The 1,700-nt window shown below is 41.9% G+C and overlaps 1 protein-coding gene across 1 annotated transcript; it reads right to left on the reverse strand.

The window, feature by feature from the left end:
- Window positions 1-251: 251 nt before the first annotated feature.
- LOC124272974 (collagen alpha-4(VI) chain-like) lies at window positions 252-1,390 on the reverse strand. Its single transcript, XM_046708211.1, has 2 exons — window positions 849-1,390; window positions 252-409 (listed from the first exon to the last, which is right to left on the reverse strand). The coding sequence occupies exons 1-2, from the start codon at window positions 1,162-1,164 to the stop codon at window positions 318-320; spliced, it is 408 nt and encodes a 135-aa protein (XP_046564167.1). The 5' UTR covers window positions 1,165-1,390; the 3' UTR covers window positions 252-317.
- Between the last annotated feature and the right edge of the window lie 310 nt (window positions 1,391-1,700).

The raw sequence follows: 1,700 nt of genomic DNA on the forward strand, positions 1-1,700 counted from the left end.
CTTCTCACAGCCTTTGCTTCTGGAATCGTCCGCTTGGACTTCACATTGGACAAACCATCCGTCATGACCAAAGCTACATTCTTGGCACCTCGACGATCACCTCTTTTCCGTTTAAACATTTGAGTTCGCAGTAATCTGAGACCAGCAAATGTGTTGGTACGTCCTCTTTTGTATTTAATTTTGTCTATAGCCCGGAATAAAGCTTTCTTTGTTTTAAATTTATTCAGGTGAAACTGGATTGTCGCCCTTTCCGTTAAAGATGGCCACACCAACACGGACTTTACCATCATCTATGCTTGCCGTGGAAAGGAAGTTCTTCATGAAGGAGAGCATTCGTTTGAAGTTGTGCTTTTGACACTGCCAGAGGAGTCCAGCAGAAAGACCAGATCCAGTTTTCTCCCTGAACAACCTGTAAAATGTACAAGATACGTTACATCACATATCTCGCATAACATTGTAATTCCTAAATCGCTTTCGTGCATTTCTGCCCTGAACATTACCTATTTAATATATGTTTTACATTTATTCTTGTGGCGCAGCCAAGGCACCTGATCAAAAGTAAATTCTTCTGGCGTACATGCCTCAGACACAGTTATTTTCAGTGCAAGTGGTCCGTTTAATACAGAGGGGAAACTGACGACCTAAGTAGCGGACATTAATCATGTGGAATGGAGCACAAACTGCACATCAAAACAAAAACACACGATTCTGGTATGGGTCCAGTTGAGATACACAGGTGAGTGCTTCAATATTTGCTTCAGTTGCAATGAGGTGAAATGCATATTCTTTTACATTTATCTGACTTTACACCTTATTTACACTTGCTCAATATATACACATGTACATACCTTTTGGTGGCGATGGTCCTGGTCCTGGGGATGTGACAAAGTGGCAGACTGAGGTGAATACTTTGTCTTTAAGACCTCTTAACTGTTTGAAGTTCTTCACGGTAAATCGATTCTCTGCAGCGGGCCTACTAGCTATTCCATCTAACTCAGCTGTTTTCTTCAATCCGATCCCAATGGCAAAGATATGGATGCCCGCCCTTCTCACAGCCTTTGCTTCTGGAATCGTCCGCTTGGACTTCACATTGGACAAACCATCCGTCATGACCAAAGCTACATTCTTGGCACCTCGACGATCACCTCTTTTCCGTTTAAACATTTGAGTTCGCAGTAATCTGAGACCAGCAAATGTGTTGGTACGTCCTCTTTGTATTTAATTTTGTCTATAGCCCGGAATAAAGCTTTCTTTGTTTTAAATTTATTCAGGTGAAACTGGATTGTTGCCTTTCCGTTAAAGATGGCCACACCAACACGGACTTTACCATCATCTATGCTTGCCGTGGAAAGGAAGTTCTTCATGAAGGAGAGCATTCGTTTGAAGTTGTGCTTTTGACACTGCCAGAGGAGTCCAGCAGAAAGACCAGATCCAGTTTTCTCCTGAACAGCCTGTAAAAGTACAAGATACGTTACATCACATATCTCGCATAACATTGTAATTCCTAAATCGCTTTCGTGCATTTCTGCCCTGAACATTACCTATTTAATATATGTTTTTACATTTATTCTTGTGGCGCAGCCAAGGCACCCTGATCAAAAGTAAATTCTTCTGGCGTACATGCCTCAGACACAGTTATTTTCAGTGCAAGTGGTCCGTTTAATACAGAGGGAAACTGACGACCTAAGTAGCGGACATTA

This window comes from Haliotis rubra, unplaced genomic scaffold (assembly GCF_003918875.1).
Source record: "Haliotis rubra isolate DU_JTF1 unplaced genomic scaffold, ASM391887v1 Scf175, whole genome shotgun sequence".
In the NCBI taxonomy this organism is placed as follows: Eukaryota; Metazoa; Mollusca; class Gastropoda; order Lepetellida; family Haliotidae; genus Haliotis; species Haliotis rubra.